Here is an 18,638-nt window from a genome sequence, read left to right as displayed (position 1 = left end):
CCTTACAATATGGTAAGGGGCGTGACATTTCAGTCACGCGCTCAAGGTATTCGGGCCAATCACAATACACTGGATCGCTGGGCAATCAGAGCACACCGCACTTTTCAGAACGATGAGCTTTGTAAAAATCTGCGCGTATCAGAAAGACGGGGCATAGAGGAGCAGCAACAATGTAATGTGTAAAATAATGACTTTTTTTAACCTAAAACCATGTAAACACATTGCATTAAACCAAATACACAAAATAATGTTATTTTTAGAACCGTCATAATATGACCCCTTTAAATAAGCTAATTGATGTTATTCAATCGGTCTGTGATTTTTCTAAACCACTACTCCTGATTGGAGGCTTCCATAGACATTTAGTTTATATGTAGGATGACGTTTCAGATGTTTTTAACAGAGCAAGCCAAAATATTTAGTAGTGCATAGATTGTACATTAGTGCTGCTCATTTTTAACTTAACAGTAATATAAACAACATGATTGTTTAATGTATAATTAAAAAAAAATGAAAGAATTTCCAACAAAAATAACTATTCTTACTCTGATATAAAATTTCCCATATTGCCTAAAGTACCAATTTTGGTCATACCTCCCACCCATATTATTCACTTCTTTTTACATATCAAATTAAGCTGTTGTGGCAGTGGCAGAGAGAGAAAAATAAAACTGTTGGTCATTTATACAGGTGATGAACCCATGCATTATTAAAACACTATTATAAGCCCTATGTCATGCAAGGCAGAAAACTTGAGGACATCTGGGTGGTACCTTTCTGGTCTGGTGTAAGACAAAATGGAGTCCAAAGGAGGGAGAGGGTCAAAACCCATTCCTGGCTGTGTGGTCACGTCCTGTGAGTGAGTGAGTGAGTGAGTGAGTGTGAGAGAGAGAGAGAGAGAGAGAGAGAGAGAGAGAGGGCAGAAAATGGTTATCTAATAGAGAAGTACTACTTATAAACCAACTTAAATAAAATCAACACAGGAATGTGTGCTTTAGGACAAGTTGGGTTGGATGTATGGTTGTAACAAGCCGCAGTGTGAACAATTAATTGTGGTCTTATATTTTTTACTAGATTGAATGTAGGGAGTGCATTGTTAGTTGCTCTGTATGCCAAAACAAAAACTCTGAACATGATCTACTGTAAGTGGGAATAAGGAACCCGTGTTTGGAATGCAGCTGAGGATTTATTTGAGAATATTATGAAGGGTGAATATCAGCCTTGCTGTGGTATTCTGGAGGTTATGCTGCATAAGCGGGGCTGCCAACCAATAATAAGTTTCAGTAATAAAGGCGATAATAGACTGTACGAGCATCTGGGTAGCTTCTTTGGAAATCTATTGAGATTTCCATACTTCCTTAGAAAGAGTGGGATTTTGGTGAGGACCCTTTTGAGGCGAAATCATATTTCATATTTGCATATGTAGGGAAATTACATATGTACTTTTTTTTTTAAATCACTTTTTAACCAGACTCACAGAACAGCAGACTCAATGTAAAGTTTTTTTCCCCTTACTTGCTAGGTTTCCATCCAACAATTTTCATGTGAATTTTGAATTTGCATAAAATGAAAATTTCCTGACTGCAAATGCATTATAAACAAAATGTCAAAATTCGTATTTAGGTCTTGTGCTATTTTTCTGTAGGTTCGTGCCTGCCAAAATGTGCATTTAGGTTATTGAAACGCATTTAGCCATTTAGTAAAAAAAAAAAGGTTTGTTAAAGTTTAACCCACAGACCAGTTTTGAGTACAGGCTCTCCCAGATATAAAGTATTCTGCATGTATAACATAATAACACTCCAGAACAGTATAACAAATTAAAGGCGGGCATACACTGTGCGATTTTCGTCCGATTTTGAGCCGAATTCTGACTCGTGCGACTCTTTTTCGGGTCGGGCCGATTTTCAGCTTTGTCGTGCGTCGTTTGTCGTGCAGTGTTCGTGCAGTGTACAGGGGCAAACGAGAGGCGATTAACCTCTCACGACCGGCAATCGGATGGTCGGATGAATTTCTGGCATGTTAGAAATTTTGGTCGCTCCTCGTGACTATATCGCGCAGTTGAAGCAGAGATACGAACCGATTGCCCTAAACTCAGTGTTTTTTCCCTCACTGCGCCTGCGCGAAAACAGTTTCATCTGCAGCAACAACAACAACAACAACAACAAAAAAAAAAAGAAAGAAAAGGGAGATAGGCCTATTTAAGTTCTGTAGTTCAAAGCTACAAATTACTGTTGCTTACCTCCAGTTCGTGTTGCAAAATGGATTAACCATTACCCACTTCTTCCAAGCCACCGGCGATGTAGCCTACACTTTGCCTCTTTTATTGTTAAAAAATGTTTTTGAAATAAAGCTGTTTTTAATTTTCATTTTCATTGATGAATTATTGCAGTGGTCGGACATAGACTGTTAATAATTAATTATCTGCCTATAATTCATTGTAATCGACCTAAATGTTTTAGACAATTTTCAATGAGGAGAAGTAAGCTTCTATGTAATATTTTATTATCCTCACAGCGCGTTGGCTATGCGGTGATGCGCTATGAAATTGTTGCGTGGCAATTTAATTATAATAGCCTATCACTTTAATAATAAAAGTAGCCTAGGCCTTCCCTAATAATAATAATAATAATAATACAATAATACTAGTCTACTAATAAGTTAATATATAAATTGGAAATGCTAAATCTTCTTGATATTGATAGCTGATGCTTGTTTTGACAATATCTCTGGATAGACTGATATCGTCCATAGGCGCAACCCGGCACGAGGATTTATCGCGCTGATTCGCGCATATTTCACACGTATAGTGTGAGCAGTCAAGTCGCAGCTCGACGTTCGGACCGTACAGTGTGAGCACATAAATCCTGAGCTTTTGGCTTTACATCGCATGCGATATACTCGTTCAGTGTGAGTAGGTTCCTTGCTGAAATCGCACAGACATCGCACAGTGTATGCCCGCCTTAAGCAAGGAGGTCTTTACCTGCTCCATGACACACAATAAAGGTAGACTCTCTAGGAAATGCCTTTGTCTGCCAGCAGTGAACACAGAATCAAACTCAGGTGAATGTACTTAAAGTGACAGCAGCTTAATATCCCTGCTGCTGTTAATTAAACAACAAAGGACAAAGAGAAAATCACTCACTGATCTTGACTGAATAACTTTTGTAACTATTTTTTAACTAATCCATTTTTTTATAAAAAGAAAACTATGCAATGCTATTTTGCATTTGATTTCTTGAACTCAGTTATATTTATTTGTGCTATTGCTAATTTCTTTATTTGTTCTTATAGAACACTATCTCAGTCAGTCCAGTGGTGAAGGGAAGAAAGTAGGAGCCTCAACATAGCAGGACTTTGTCCAGGTCTCTCACTTTATTCAGAGTCAGAATAACATCTCCGAAGTTAGTCTTTCTTTGTTTCATCCCAGAAGAATTCAAAGCAACTTTTAACACTACCTTCTTCACTTGAGCATCGCCAGCTCCAGGAAAAATTATCGAAAGAATCATCTAGGAATTCATACAGACGGTTGTTCCACGACTAAGTACAATGCAAATATCCACTTAAACCTTTACTAAACATAGGTGTTAAGATAAGATGCACTAAGAATCTCGTTTTCAGGTTTATAACAAGGATGCTTTAAAATGTAATCGCTAACAGGGATTAGAAGTGAAAAGGGGAGACAGTTTATTGGAATGTTTCTAAAGTCGATAAATACAATATGTATTACAAAATGACGTAAATCACTTTGAAATATTTTCATCCAATGTTCTAGTTAATGAACATTTTTAATTAAGACATGTGTTACATAATGCAGACATACAGTATATTACTACAGTGATTTAACACATCTGTAATATTGCTGTGGAAAAGATGCGTTTATTCATGCTAGGGTAGTTTTTCAATGAATTAAGTGAAGAAAAGCCATTTTTCAGGTGGTTTATATGTTATAGTCTTTCCTGTGGCCTATTTTGTTTCACATGTGGCCATTTTTCCCCATGGCATCTCTTTTGATGTCGAGGAAGGTCACCAGTTTTCCTGGTAAGCAGCATAAGGGGAACAAAAGTTTATCATGATCTGGGAGACCAGACTTTTCGTACTCTGCTTGGGTCTTACGACTCTCAGGTGGATTATTTAATAAATAATTGGGCGTCTGATCTGTCCTAATATAACTAAAAAATTATATTTTAAAAAAAAATCATGTTATCAAGTCAAAACAGTGACATGTATGCTCAGACATTTTTCAGATATCCATCTTTATTTAGTTATTTATTGATTTTATTTATTTTGTGGGGGGATTTTTGATGTCATTAGTGACATTCACACTGATAAGATGATCACTTGGTGTAACCATGGGAACACTAGTGCACCACAAAAAATCTGATCCATCTGTGCAGAATAGCAGAACTAAAGCACAATTCACATAATTACCCAAAACATTGTTTCTCCACAAGTAGTTTTGTGTAGTCACATTAAATTTAACATTTAATTTAATATTCAACAATAATATTGATCTGCCTGCAATGACACCATTATATGAGAACTGAACTGAGCTGGACGATGACATCACGGTTTTCTCCAGAGCGGCGCTATATATATATAGGGAGAGACAAACTTATTTTCCTGTTATCTCTGTAAAGCTGCTTTGAAACAATCGGCATTGTAAAAAGCGCTATATAAAAATGTGCCTTGACGTCGACACAAAAAAATTCCTTCCAAATCAACAATGGCTCAATTACATGTGGTGTCAAATAGAGTACGTTTTGATTACTGCATTATTACTGCCACTGTATGAAGGTGTAGCTGAGGTATGTCTCTTACTAGAGGAAGAGTAGCTGTTGCCTCCTTTATCTCAGACATCAGCACATGTCTATGGATGTTCCTGGGAGCACTCTGGTATCTTTGCTTCCTCCTGTCCAGTAAAGACCCACAGAAGAACATCAACATTCTCATCTCTTTCCAATCAAAGATTCTCACACATGCATAAAAAGAGGCACCCAACACAAAAAGTAAGCAAAAACATATCTTTTTACTTTACCTTTTAAATAGCAAATTGTTTTAATAATTTAATACATTTTATGTACACTCATTTTTATCTTTTATTATCATTATAAAGTGGATTTCATCTTTAATCTTGTCATATGAAATATGGAAATAAAACATCTAAAAGATGCTTCTCCTACATTCACTTTCTGTGAAAGTAGCCTTGGCCAGGAGGGGCTGATGTTGTCAGATGGTATACAACGTTCACTGGGTGTTTCAATCCTGAACCATAACATCCGCCAGTTAATGGGTCGGCAGAGGTGGCAAAATCGCTGCTCATCTCCTCCTCCTGGCTTCCATCTTGGCTCCTTTTTCCTGTTCCTTAGCCAGAAAGAGGATCTTTCTGTTGCCACTTCCCATACTTCAAACTGTTCTCTTCTATTTTCCTATCATTCAAAGGGCTATAAACATTCTCCAGGGAACTGGGCAAGGAATCCTCTACAACCGAACTCATCTGGGAACAGCCATCCTTTTTCCCATCATCGTTGCAAAAGACTCTTACTGGTATTTGGTGCTCTTTCTTTCAAAGGCTTGGCCCCATAAGTTTGATCAGGATGATCTTCACCTTCTCAGACCACCGAACCAGAAATGGCCTTAGTGTTGTCTGGACAACCTGGGAGAACTGCAGCCTTCCCCCAGGTCTACATTCATTTCCTATGATTGGGCCTTTTCCCAATGGTGCCATGGTGCCCCTCTCCCCACAAAGCTTGCAGGCTCCCTGGGATGCTAGCTCCACAGCCCTCGATCTTTCCTTCCCCAGGTACCGTACTTCTTCCTAGACCATTGCTCTCCTCTCCTTGGTCTCTGCCTACCCTTATTGTTGGAAATGTGAATGTTTGTGACCCTGTCTGCCTGTACATGACATTCCAATGTCACATAGCTTCAGCATACTTTTAGCTTGTGCAACAGAAGTGTTGGCTTCCCATTTGAGTCTTGATCTTTTAGTAATGCCTGCATATCTGACTTGTAGGGGTGTAACGATACACGTATTCGTATTGAACCGTTCGGTACGAGGCTTTCGGTTCGGTACGCATTACAAACCGAACGGTTCGTTGGACCATTTTTCCTGCCGACCAAAATTATGTTATTTCAAATGTAGGCGCGTGGCAAGCGCGCTCTTAATGTAAGACATGACTACAACATTGCCCAACATCAAATGACAAACGTAATGAAAGCGGAACAAAACTGCGCTACTCCTTATTTTGTGCGTCATCAGTTTGGACCAATGCAGCGCGAGCCGATCTTGATCAAGCGACACTGTTTCTACACAGCACTAAGAGATCCAGTAAAGAACGCATTTGAATTCGTCACAGAAGTAATAACATCGCTGCGAGATCTAGTGAGAAGCATTCACATTTCTCCGTTATTAACGGATCAAACAGCGCTGACGTGGAAACCAGGAAGAAACATTGTGCTTTCGAGTAAAGTCGGTTTTATTTAGACATTATGAATAAAATTGCTGCCCTCAAATGTTAATCTGAAATAAAATGTTTATTACTTTATTACTACTACAATATTACATTTCATTTTTTTTATAAAGGAGCTGTTTTTGTTTTATATGCTCCTAAGAAGAGTCAAGTATAGCTCCATCATTGCTCAAAGTAAAAAATTATCATACTTTATGATGTTAGTTTTAATAAAAAATAATAAAAAATAAAAAATAAAAAAAATCAAGGAAATTTCTCCGGCATTACTTTCTTTTTGCTGTATCGAAAACGTACCGAACCGTGACACCAGTGTATCGTATCAAACCGAACCGTGAATTTTGTGAATCGTTACACCCCTACTGACTTGTAGTCTCTCTATGTCAATCACTCTACACTTTTATAATTATAATAATAATAATATTTTTACTTTGAGCAATGATGGAGCTATACTTGACTCTTCTTAGGAGCATATAAAACAAAAACAGCTCCTTTATAAAAAAAATGAAATGTAATATTATATTCAGAGTAAAATATGTTAAAGCCAAATGTCAATAGAGCCAGAAAAAGACAGACCCATTCATGATCATATTTCTCCTGGTCAGCATGACCTTTCATTCTATCAGGATGAAGATAGAAGTATAATCTGATATTGAGAAGGTAAATTAAGCATCAGAAAATCCACAAACTTTAAAAAAGGCACAAACACACAACTGGAAAAAAAACCTCATTGGTTTCTTACTTGTTTTGGCAGTCCTCCACATAAGGGTCGTGTGTGTCGACCCTCTTTAGCACTTTTCTGACATTCTCCTCCAACCAGAGCATCTGTCCGGCCTCTTTCCACAGGCTGTGACAGCGGCCCACATACAGAGACACTAACTCTGAGAGTGCAGGAGGCTGCCTAAAGGGCGCAGTGAAAGTAAATACAACTGCATCACCTTCATACATGCTGCTACGGCTCTGTGTCAATAAGATAACTTTGGATCTGACTACTTTAATAGTCAGATCTAATACTTTAATGAATAAAGAGTGTGTGCAAGAGATAGAATGCATTACCCAGTTTGGATTGAAGGTCCAAAGAATGCATGAGAAGACACTGCAGCATCAGGCTGAACTGTGCATAAGTCCAAAAGGGGCATCAGTGCTGCAAAACAAATTGAGACAACCTTAAAACACACTGAGATATGCAGCCAACAAGCCTGAGGGACAATGCCACAAACTGTGTCATCTGACAATCCTGCATTGTGTGGTGTTGCAAAAAAAATAACCGTTAAGTCTTACGTCAAGTCAAGTCAAGTCATCCTCATTTATATAGCGCTTTTAACAATGTAGATTATTCCAAAGCAGCTTTACATTGATAATAGGAAATTAAAGTAACAGATTGTTTTGGCTTTATAGCAGCTCTAGAATAAAGTTATTGTCCAGCTAAAGTTAGTTTTGATTGATTCACTTACGCAACAATCATTAGTTATTAACTTAGGGGCCGCTAACACGACAACGTGCACATGCGTATTACGAGTTCAGTCTATAGGTATGCGCGTTTGAATATATGTGCGCAGGCGTGTAGTCCTTCCCTACAAGGGCTGGGTTGTCGCGTAGCCACGCGAACCGGAATTATCCCAACAACGCTTTATCTGTAGAGGGGTAAAGGGAGGGGAGGGAGGCCTTCACCAGGGAGAGACTAGTTGACACTTCAGAATTGCGTTGGTGTCGTGTCCAGGCGCAGGTCCTTCATCAGATCTCGATACGGCCTGGATCCAATGGACATCGGTAAACCTCGGGATAAATAGAGACTAATATTAGCGTAGACGCCATTCTTCTTATGATGTAACGAGTACATCAGGATTTATGGGAATTGTTCTCGGCCACCCATAATAGCATTACAATGATCTAGCCTTGATGTCATGAACTCATGGACTAATTGTTCCGCATTTGTCAAAGACAGCATATGACGTAATTTAAATATATTTTTAAGATGGAAAAATGCGGTTTTACAGATACTAGACATGTGACTTTCAAATAAAAGATTGGTATCAAAGAGCACACCCAGGTTCCTAACCGACGACGAAGACTTGACAGAGCAGCCATCAAGTGTTAGACAGTATTCTAGGTTATACTCCAAATCTTTTTATTGGTTTTCAGTGACAGTACAGAATAAGACATCATAAACAGTAGACAGTAAGATATTGCTCTCTTAAGGGCCCCAGTGTGCTCGTTGTACCACGGCATTGGACTATTTTCTTTAATCTTCTTTAAGCGCAACGGAGCAACTGTGTCTAAAGTGCTGGAGACAGTTCAAAGTTTCTGTCGCAATATTGAGTTCTTCTAAGCTATCTGGGATGATGAGATGATGAAACTGATCAGGAAGATTATTAATAAAGCAATCTTTAGTGGCAGAAGTGATAGGTCTAACATATTTGTAACACAGAGTCGGTTTTGCAGCCTTGGCTAAATTAAGTTTACACAAGACTAGATAATGATCTGAGAAGTCATCGCTCTGCTGCAGAATTTCAACAGCATCAATGTTGATTCCGTGTGATAATATTAGAGTATGATTACGACAATGAGTAGGTCCTGACACATGTTGTCAAACTCCAATAGAGTTAAGAATGTCTTTAAATGCCAATCCCAATGCACCTTTTTCGTTATCTACATGTATATTAAAATCACCAACAATTATGACATTATCTGCAACCAGTACTAACTCTGATAGAAAGTCAGCAAATTCTTTGATAAAGTCTGTATGGTGCCCTGGTGGCCTGTATACAGTAGCCAGCACAAATCTCAAACGTGATTTATCGTTTACACTATATATTGTTACATTAAGCACCAACACTTCAAAATAATTATATTTGAAACTAGACTTCTTAGTAATTTTGAAAATATTACTATAAATTACAGCGACATGTTTGTAGGTTCAAACAGGAGGTTCATGTTTATAACCGTAGTCTTGCGGGGTGGACTCATTTAAAGTTACATAATCATTTGGTTTTAGCCAGGTTTCTGTCAAACACAACACATCTAGGTAATAGTCTGTAATCATATCATTAACAAATAAGTGCTTTTGGAGTAAGGGATCGAATATTCAGCAACCCAAGTTTTATCATTTGCTCAGCTGTATTATGGGTCAAAGACGAAAAGGGGGTTTTCAAGCATCAAAAAAATAAAAGTGTAAAACTGCTTTAAATTTATTCTTTTTCACATACATTAGAATATGTCGTGTTTAACTTTATATTTTTCTGAGCAAAAAATAATTACCACCATACATTTTTACTGTGATTTTACTGAAGACACCCACTAAAATGTCATTCAGTGTAACAATATTTTTATGCAAAAAAAAATCTTATCAGACATATTTAGAAAAACTCTAATTTGATAACATGTTATAGGATTCTATTTAAAGATCACAGTGCAGCTCCCAAATAATAATTATTTGTAATTTTAAATCTTTATACTTCGCCAATATCCTTTAAACCATTAGGTTTTACCCATTTGTCAGCAAGAAGTTTTTGTAAGAAATTGAAAATCAATTAAAATCTAATAAAATTTAGGAGCACATATTGTTTTACATATTTTAATAAGTACAGCTCTGAATAAGTATATTGTTTAATTTTTACATAAATATATCTGTTACACCGAATGACCATGGTTTGTTACTCTGAATGACATTTTGATAAAAATTGAGAAAATGTTGTCATTGTTCCTATTATTGCAATGTTTTGAATATTATTCTGTATCATTAAATTCCTGAGCAAATCACAGAAGCAGATGCTGAAAAGAATAACCATTTTATTCCACAATGCATATCATATTCATGTAAAAATGAACTGAACTGGTGGTAATACTGTATAATCAGCATATCTCATTTCATTGAGACCTTGAAACTTGAAGGACAAACACACAGTTAAGTTCACCCAAAGATAAAATTTACCCCGTGATTTTTTTTTCACCCTCAAGCCATCCTAGGTGTATATGACATTCTTCTTTCAGACGAACACAATCGGAGTTAGGTTATATTAAAAAATGTCCTGGCTCTTCCAAGCTTTATAATGGCAGTGAATGGCCGTTTATGTTTTGAAGTCCATAAAAAAAAAAGCATCCATCCATCATAAAAGTGCATCTATTTATGATTAAAGTGCTCCACATGGCAGGGGGTTAATAAAGGCCTTCTGAAGTGAAGCGATGCGTTCGTGTAAGAAAAATATCCATATTTAAACCTTTAGCAACTAAAATAACTAGCTTCCGGCAGACGGCCTATGCAAGTCAACTTACGCCAAAAGAGTAACACTTGACGATGTATGACGTAGATGTAGGAGTATCATAAGTTTAAAGCCTCTCGCGGCTCAAACAAACAGGGCTGGGCAACAAACTCAAACTCCTCCGACATTTCTCTTTAAAAATTCTCGTTTTAGACTCTTATTCGCGATTTGCTCTGCGCTTCCGCGTTCGTCATTATGTTGTGCGACAGGTCACGGTTTACTCGTCCACCGTAAATCGATGCGTACAGCCGTCTGCCAGAAGCTAGTTATTTTAGTCGATAAAGTTTTAAATATGGATATTTTTCTTACACGAACGCATCGCTTCACTCCAGAAGGCCTTTATTAACCCCCCAGAGCAATGAGGAGCACTTCAATGATGAATAGATGCACTTTTATGATGGATAGATAAAATTTTATGATGGATAAATGCACTTTGACTCAAATTTCACGATTTGATTCGATTTCAAATAAATCTGATATTGATTAACCCTCTGAGGTTGGCAAACGCGCCGGCGTGTTTTGCTGGATTTTCTTCACATTGTAGCACTATAAACTTAAATTACTCCGTCATTTATGGTCATACAGAAAAAAGAAATATAAAAAAAGAATCTGTGATATTTTTACTTTTGTATGTGTCCACTTACAATCAAATCAAAACATTGTGCTTTTGTAAAATAAAGAAAATAAACAGGGTGTGCTTTCTGCCTCTCCGTCGCGGTGAACTTTTTTTTCTTGAGCACATCTATAAACTGAAACAAAACTCAGTGAATACTTGTCACACATTTATGAGCCATATACCTTTATAAACATTTAAGTGTGTACTTTTAAATGATCGGATTCAAACTGAAAACAAATATTCTCTGTTTAAGTAATTTGTATAAAACCAACAAGATGTCCAGCTTCTCAAACGCTTCCTAATTATTTTTTTTAATTTGAACACGCCTACGAGCGCAAAAGACATTCACATGCAAATCTCCACATGGAACGCGAACGCGCTCATTACCTCAAAAACAAAGCACCAACAAACTTCACGTCTCTGCTTTTCGTCGAGTTTGAAAGACGCGCCGTGAGCTTACATTGGATTTAGGCTACCTCAGAAGAAGAAGAACGCGATTTGAAGACAAGAAAGATGTAAGGTAAGAAATTCTTACATATTAGTTTGTTATTGTTGCATAAATTTCACATTGCAGTTGAACTGTTGCTAGATATATGGTGAATATTATAATATTTAGACCTGTGTTTACTGTTACTGTGTTTGTGGATATCTGCTCAAATGTAGATATGTATATGGTAACCATAATGTTTTATATTTGAGCGCGATCGCGTTTGAATGTTTGATATTTTGGATCGCGATCGCGTTTGAAAAGCACCAAACGGCTTCATGTTTTTACTATTATCTCATTTCATATCATCGTTATAAAACATTATGGTTACCATTTACATATGGTATATCCCATATGGATAGGTATATCCATATCCCATATACCTATAAATCTTCAAAAATATTTCAGTAACAACTAAGCTAGAGAAAAATATATTGATTATCATGTTACTTCAAATGTTTCCATTCGTTATGAATGGAAACATTTGAAGTAACATGATAATCAATATATTTTTCTCTAGCTTAGTTGTTACTGAAATATTTTTGAAGATTTATAGGCTGCTATAGGTTATTGTTATTATTATTTTATGCAGCACTGTGCATAGCCTATGCCAGGGATTAAAGTGAAACAAATTCTTCTGACTGAAATTTTTTTTTTAGGCCAAGTCATATTCCTTTAACTTTTTAAATAGTCGAGACCAGTAGCGTTTTAAGGGGAGACGTTTTAAACTGCTTTAATATTGCCAGTAGGCGTATTTTAAAAGCTATATTTTAATCTATGAAAACCAGGCATGGAACATACTAATATAATTAATAATTTGCATATATATATATATATATATATATATATATATTATATATATATGCAAATTATAACACGTTTACACAAAATTTGTTAACACAGAAGTAAGTTACTTTTCCCCTTTACTTAACATAAATTGTAAGAATATGACTAATAGTAAAGACTAGTACTAATAAATACAGTGCTATGCATAAGTTTAGACACCCATGCTAAAGTTGACTAAAAAGAGGAATAAAAAATCATCTTTTGGAAATTGAACTTAAAGGTATAGCGGAGGATCTTTCCGAATTTTAGATAAGTCCCGCCCTCTCCACTTTTTGAAAAGTTTGATTGATTCACCAGAATGATTGACAATTAGGAGGACCAATAGTATAGGGTATCCACCCGGAAGTAAAAAGATCCTCCGCTATACCTTTAATGCCTTAATTAAAAAAATTAGGAAAAATCCAACCTTTAAGGACACCAATTTTCTTTGTGAATGAATAATGTATCGTAAATAAATAAATGTTCTTCCTTAAAATACAGGGTGCATAAGTTTGGACACCCCTATGTTAAATTCCCATAGAGGCAGGCAGATTTTTATTTTTAAGTATTTTTTTTATTTATTTTTTAGGATACTATGAATCCTGATAAAGTTCCATTGGCCTTTGGAATTAAAATAGCCCCACATCATCACATAGCATTCACCATACCTAGAGATACTTTCCATAAGATCATCTCTCAATGCAAATCAAACCAGCTATTAGGCTAACTGAAATAAAACCATGCCAATCTCTAGGTATGGTGAAGGCTATGTGATGATGTGGGGCTATTTTAATTCCAAAGGCCAAGGGAACTTTATCAGGATTCATAGTATCCTGGATCCATGAAGTAACTGGCCTTTAAAAATAAAAATCTGCCTGCCTCTATGGGAATTTAACATAGGGGTGTCCAAACTTATACACCCTGTATTTTAAGGAAGAACATTTATTTATTTACGATACATTATTTATTCACAAAGAAAATTGGTGTCCTTAAAGGTTGGATTTTTCCTAATTTTTCAAATTAAGGCATTAAGTTCAGTTTCCAAAAGATGATTTTGTATTCCTCTTTTTAGTCAACTTTAGTATGGGTGTCTAAACTTATGCATAGCACTGTAAACATTAGGCCTAGGCTAAAGCTATTAAATAGCAGTCCCAAACTAGTTTTTGTTAATACAATGTTGGTATGAGCCACTACAGTCATTTATAAATATAAAAAATAACACAAAGAAAAATAGTGGCCTTTTGGGGTTATATGGAAACGACAGTTACCATGGTGAATACACAATATTAACAATAACTGTTAATGAAACATGGAAACTGGTGAATAGAATGAGAATCATACCTGCATTACTTTTATTTCGTGTAATTTACAACGTAACGGCGTTGCATGCTCTTAGTTTCTTTTGCACTTGATCAGTGAAGCAATACAGCGCGCGCCGCTGAATTTGCGCGTGCAATTGAGTGTGCGCTACGAGAACAGGATAACGACTGACAGGACAAGAAAGTCCGTTTTTCTGAGGTGAAAAACTTTATTTCAGCGTACACTTATGTCACTGCCTGGTAGTTCCTATTGTGCTGGGTTTTCTGAAGTAGTCATGATTCGCCTCTCATAACATAACATGCTCTAAACACGCACGCAGTGTGGAAAAGGAGGAGCGGAGGCGCGGGGAGCAAGGATCACAGCGCAAATTTGAACTATATCGATGTGATATGGTCTAATTCCATATCGCATTTAAAAAATATATCGATATATTTTTTATATCGCTATCGCCCAGCCCTACCTGCATTATAAGTGTGTCACTGAAATATAGTTCTACCTTAGCGCTCAGCTGTAGCCTGACATGCACTTTCCGTGAGCGGTAATTGAAAACCCGGAGTGGACTATGAGCGAAGTGATTACAGAGTGCTTAGAGTGGAGAGAGGAACGTGCTTTTGCTCCACTCCAGGCTTTGATCACATCTCCCTCAGCAGGGTGAATACACCTCGTCTTTCCTTAATTTAAGACCTATTCAAACTAAAATTAAGATATTTATTACACTATTTGAGAAATGAAAGCCTATTTACGGCCTTAAAATTATGAAAAGTGAATTTAAGACTTTAAGGACAGACTGGAACCCGCAATGACGGAAATCCGTCATAGACTTGCTGCAATTAACGGAAATCCGTCGTAGCGACGGAGAACTTTAATCCCTGCTATGCCTACAAGGCACAACAAACCTGGTGTTCATTATATTATATATTGTTGGAAACATTTATGTGTGTGTGTGTGTGTATTCTGTGAATTTTAAAAAGCAATTTTAACCAGAAAAATCAAAAACGTATTCCCAAAATCGTGCAGGCCTTTCTCTTGATATCAGTATGTTCACTTTTTTTTTTCTTTCAGGGCCCAGATGCCACTGAGTCCTGCTGACTTCAACATTCACATGAGTCTCTGTACATGAACATGGTAAAGTGAAAATCAAACACCTTGGAAATGAAAGGTATGTACAATGTTTTTAGGAATGGCACAAAGGTCTCTGTCTTTGGATCATTGTTTTCAATGAGTGCTTTTTTGTCATTTGTTGTGTATCTTTGGATTATGTTGTGTTGTAAATAAATCCAAAAAATCTAAAAGCCATTCTTTTTTAAATCTCCTCATTCTTTGTGCAAGGTTGCTCAGAATGATAGGGCCTGATAGCTCCTAATAGGGCTGTTAGGGGAGGGTCTTTGTCTTTCTCAGGTGTGAAAAGCTTACATATTAATGAGCTCCCGCATAAAGCTTTGTCACACAAAACACGTCGTAAAAATTTAAAATCAATATATTGTCTTATCTGAATGAGCAGTCAGGGTGATTTTCACATAGTTTTAGAGCAAATATTCTAGGCTACGTGATACAATTTTCAAAAGTCTTTTGAAGAAATAATCAGTATGGGTTTCATGACCTTATTTCAGTGAGAATTTTTTTATGTATTTTCACAAACCACGCATAAATGTCATTATCTCAAAACAACAAACTTTTACACACATGCTGCTGATATATTATTGTAGCAGAGTTTGTGCTGAATACAGTGTAATTAGACTTTAGCCATGAAAATGTCACAAGTAACAGAAATAAGCACAAATGTCAGAGCATGTCAGAACACCTTCAGGGCCCAGAAAACAGCTCAGACCCCAGAGTAGGGATGTCCCGATACCACTTTTTCACTTCCGATACCGATACCGATGCCGCAGCTTTGGCTATTTGCCGATACCGATATCAATCCGATATTTTTATTTTATTCTTGAACTAATACTAATAATAATAATAAAATATAAATGGAAGCACTTTGCTCAATTAGCCACATAAAAACATCTCACTCAAATGGAGAACAAATACTTCTCCAGTATATAGTCCACAACAACAGTTGATAATGAAAGACTGCCAGCCTTTATTCAAGACCTTGAGATATGTTTGGTAACCTGAATGAATTTAAAATTAATTTGCTATATTTCAGATCAATATATTTGTTTCCTTAAAATTTTAAGTAACTTTAACTTTATTCTCATCTGAATTATAAATAATTTATTTCTGTATAAAATAATACAACTTTTTAAAAAACACATTTGATTTTCTTTTTTATTCAATGTAGAATGTGTAACTTAAAAATAAACAGATTAGTGCTCTGTTTTAGGACAAGAAATGAAAACCAATGCAATGATGAATGTCCAAAAGATGAGATCATTTTTGCTTTTAAACAGCGTGTGTGTGTGTGTGTGTGTGTGTGTATGTGTGTATGTATGTGTGTGTGTGTGTGTGTGTGTGTGTGTGTGTGTGTGTGATTTTGGTTGGGTGACAGTTACAGTTTGACAAGAGTTTACAGTTTGACAAAAGCACAATGTTGTGTTTTACACAAATATAAGTAGGCTAAACACTTTTTGCAGTTTTAATGATGTCCTGTATGAAAATGACGGAGTATGTTTTTATGTTTCGTTTCCACTGTTCGATCGCGCCCGTGCCTCTCTCTCTCTGACAGACACACACACACACACACACACTCCAGCATTGCAATCTTGACATCGCAGCCTGTTCATTTTGCTGCGTTCACACCAAACGCGAATAGAGCGTCAAATTTGCGTCTATTGCGTCTAGTTCTATGCTTGAACAGTTTGAATCCATTCGCGCGTCCAAAACGAATAGGACGCGCCGCGCGCGTATAATGACAAAGTGAGCGTTTGAAGCGATATAGACGCGCGTTCAGAGCTAAGGCGGGCTACAGATTAGGTGTCCCTAAAGAACCCGCATATGCGAGTATCTAACAGTAACGTTAGTTCCGTATTACATTAATTAATGTGCACGCGAGATTTATTTATTTTAAAATCCATGCACAGAACGTACGTTCAGTATGAATACGTACCGTTCCACCCCTAATGGGTATCGGATAAATTTTTTTCTCCCCTCCGATATCCGATCTAGCATTTTGGGCCAGTATCGGCACGATACCGATGCCGTGGATCGGATCGGGACATCCCTACCCCAGAGGGTTAACATCAACTGAAAACAGCATAGACTGAAAGATCGATTTACAAATCAGTATTGGTTCTTTAAAATGAGAATCGATTAAAATCGAGAAATCAATCTTTTTAACCCAGCCCTATTATTTTGACATTGCAATCCTCAATACCTTTCTCATCTCCTTGCTAAAAGCGCTGCCCTAGCTACTGGGTCTGCATTAACTTTCTGGCGGTGCCTATAACTCTCTCTTTGTTTGTGGGCATCTAAAGTAAATCAGTAACGCATAAAAAAAAATGCATTTTAACATTAATATTTATAAAGTTTAATATTTTCTTTTAGTGCTAAACATCCCTCATTTGTCTGAAATATAAATAAAATGCTAAAAATGTTGTTATCTAAACAGTGACACTGTCATTCAGTGTAATGGATGACACTGTGGTGTAACAGACAATTTGCATCACACCGAATGACAAAACATTACCCTGAATGACGAAACTTCTACTTAAGCTAATATTGCTAGCTAACAACTAGCCACCTATATCAAACAGTGAACTTGACCAGAAAGATTAATCAAAACTAGATGTACCGCATCGCGGTACAAAATATGACCGCCGCTCAGGCCTGCACTGGCTTTCCACAAAAATAAATGACGTGGAGTAATTTGGCTGTATTGCGTGTTTATGTATATACCTAAAAAAAGTAATAGTATGTGCATGTCTGTCTGTGTGTGTGTGTGTGTGTGTGTGTGTGTGTGTATGTGTGTGTGTTTGTGTATGTGTGTGTCTGTGTGTGTGTGTGTGTGTGTGTGTCTGTGCGTGTATGTATGTGTGCGTACATGTGTGCGCGTGTGTGTTTGTGTGTGTGTGTCTGTGCATGTGGATTTGTATGTGTGTGTATGGGTGTGTGTCTGTGCGTGTGGATGTCAGTGTGTGTGCATGCTTGCGTTTGTTTGTATTCCTGCATGTGTGTGTGTGACAGTATCATCCTAAACCAGCAACCCTTCGCTCAACAGCACCATCTACAGGCCGATGAGTGTACAGTCACTAAATGTGCACATAAATGAATTTATTTTATACCCCCCCATGGATGAAATTCTACAAAACTTAGCAGAGGATACCCCCAGAGGATGTCAAGTTAATCATACACATGAAATATGGTGCAGTTCTGAACATCTCCACTGAAGATAGGGGCGATTAAAGCAGAATAATATTGCATTTTCATTTTTTATGGGAGGGGCGCAAATCACAAATGAGTGATTATGGGCTAGGTTGATGTGGGCCCTTAAGAGCAACATACCATAAAAATTTCTTCATCCTCTGTGCCACGGTTCAGGTAGTTATTTAGGAAAAACTGCATTTTTTTGGGTTTGGGGGGGCCCAGCGCGGGGGGGGGGGGGGGGGGGGGGGGAGGGGGAGTGGCCCCCGGGGACCAAACGAAATTTTTCCTTAGAAGTCTAGTGGGGCTACATGCCCACCAAATTTCATGTTCCCCGGTGCTTCGGTGTCCCTGGTATCGTT

The 18,638-nt window shown here is 37.1% G+C and overlaps 1 protein-coding gene across 1 annotated transcript in view; it reads right to left on the bottom strand.

Moving 5' to 3' along the window:
* tcf25 (TCF25 ribosome quality control complex subunit) overlaps positions 1-18,638 on the bottom strand; it is a 92,640-nt gene that overhangs the window by 16,121 nt on the left and 57,881 nt on the right. The window contains exons 13-16 of the mRNA XM_084409647.1: positions 7,521-7,608; positions 7,207-7,365; positions 4,819-4,909; positions 774-853 (exon numbers count right to left, since the gene is read on the bottom strand). Of these exons, the coding sequence (XP_084265773.1) occupies positions 774-853; positions 4,819-4,909; positions 7,207-7,365; positions 7,521-7,608 (418 nt within the window). The remainder of the gene's footprint in view (positions 1-773; positions 854-4,818; positions 4,910-7,206; positions 7,366-7,520; positions 7,609-18,638) is intronic.

This window comes from Rutilus rutilus, assembly GCF_951802725.1.
Source record: "Rutilus rutilus genome assembly, chromosome: 5".
NCBI classification, from domain to species: domain Eukaryota; kingdom Metazoa; phylum Chordata; class Actinopteri; order Cypriniformes; family Leuciscidae; genus Rutilus; species Rutilus rutilus.
The sequence above is the reverse complement of the archived record's forward strand: the minus strand, read 5'-3'. Positions and strand labels throughout refer to the sequence as shown.